Source organism: Triticum aestivum, unplaced genomic scaffold (genome assembly GCF_018294505.1).
Source record: "Triticum aestivum cultivar Chinese Spring unplaced genomic scaffold, IWGSC CS RefSeq v2.1 scaffold27239, whole genome shotgun sequence".
NCBI classification, from domain to species: Eukaryota; Viridiplantae; Streptophyta; class Magnoliopsida; order Poales; family Poaceae; genus Triticum; species Triticum aestivum.
This window is the reverse complement of record NW_025255404.1, coordinates 186-1895: the sequence shown is the minus strand read 5'-3', so window position 1 is coordinate 1895 and position 1710 is coordinate 186. Positions and strand designations below refer to the sequence as shown.

Here is a 1710-nt window from a genome sequence, read left to right as displayed (position 1 = left end):
CAGGCGACATTGGACAGCTCGACGGCTGTTCTTCTACCTTCGCCGAACTCGGCGCTTCTTCTACCTCCGGTGAAATCGGCGCTTCTTCCCGCGGCGAACTCGGTGTCGACATTGGATGCTTCGTCCAAAACTGACCTGATGGAGATTCGAGCCGAGGACCCTCCCTTCTTATAGCAGCCAACAACAATCTGAGTCGGCAGCTCCATTGATTTGCGTTGGACAAGGACACGGACTGCAATCCATACAAATCGATTTGTGTTGGACAAGGAGACTGCAATTCCATCCAAATCATACACGGAAGCAGAGGTTGAGAAGGTTACGTCGGGGGAGGCGGGAGAGGACTGGCTGTGGCGGACATGTCACAGTGGAGCGTGCTCGCTGCCGGCGATGGCCGACGGCGTACCCAACCTGAGCTGTGCCCCCTTCGCGGCGCCAACGAGGTCCTCCCACGGCGACGGCGCATGGGGGCAGCAGCAGCTGGTCCCGCCGCGCCGCACCATCTTCTCCTGCTCCGTCGCGCCGCCCCTTCTGCTCCGTCGCGCCGCCTCTTCTGCCACAGCTCCGTCCGCTGAGCGTTTGGATAAAACGTTTTTTTTTAACAAAACGTAGAGACGTCCGGTCAGAATAAAGAGACGGGCCAAGGCCCAACTGTATTGCAGCCCAGCTAAACGAGAACGTACCGGTCAATTGAGTTGCAGGTACAAAATTTAGTACCACCTCAAATAAGTTTTAAAATTCAAAGTGAAAGCGTAAAATCACGGGGAAAAAGTGCATTGTGATGGTGAATCCACGGAGTCAATCCGTGCTTTATTATTATTAGGGAGAGATTAGGGAGAAACTAGCACACATGCCCGTGCGTTGCAACGGAAAAGAAAAAAATAAATTTTGCGATGGATCAGCTCTCAAACACGTGCTATTAATAATACATGCTGAGTGTGCAACCCGACCACTGGCATATTGCGGCTCACTGATCTGAACTCGTAAGGATAAGCCTAACAAAATGACACGGAAAGATCATGTGAGACCGACATTCTGATGGCCACATTAGACATTGATTGAAACGCATGTGCTTCACTGAGGAGCGAATACCAATTTTCACAGGCTTGGCCATATTATTGAGACACACATCATAGCTCGGGGCTTGACTGATTTTGGACTGGCCAAACAATCTGGTGTTGGCGGAGGTCACAGCCATCCCCTTCACTATCCAGTTCTTTGGATCTTTTGTGACCTTGACGCGGGTGAGTATGGTGGCTAGGGGTGGCAGAGATAATCTTATACTTGTGCATGATAAAGTCTTTGCTAAGCTCATCGTGTCAAGGTAGAAGGTGAGGTTATACCACGTATACTTGATGTCCACCTCAACCGTCGCCGTCGAGGTGCACCAGAGTGACGATCGCAAAGTATTCTGCCCCTGCCAGTTGCCACCTTGACTATGCAATTTTAATGGTACCCAAGGAAGAATACTTCGTCAGTGTTGTCAAGATCTTGCTTTTGTCCCCTCGCAAAAAAAAAAGATCTTGCTTTTGTAGGAGCTCCCATGGCAATATGCTTCTTGAGGCGTCGGCAATGAGACGTGAGCATGCTGTTTGGGGAGGTTGCACACACGGGGAGGAGGAACTACCCAAACCGACATTCATAATTTAATGTTACTATTCTTTTGCTTGAAGCAATTGGAGATAAAAAGATAAAATTGGTTGTATTTTAAAT

At 49.6% G+C, this 1710-nt stretch overlaps 1 protein-coding gene across 1 annotated transcript; it reads right to left on the bottom strand.

The window, feature by feature from the left end:
* Positions 1–8: 8 nt before the first annotated feature.
* Positions 9–664, bottom strand: LOC123177554 (uncharacterized; the record flags this gene model as incomplete). The annotated part of the gene is made up of 2 exons (XM_044591237.1): positions 9–232; positions 321–664. Coding segments are annotated over 2 exons (568 nt in total), but the record flags the coding sequence as incomplete, so codon positions are not given.
* Between the last annotated feature and the right edge of the window lie 1046 nt (positions 665–1710).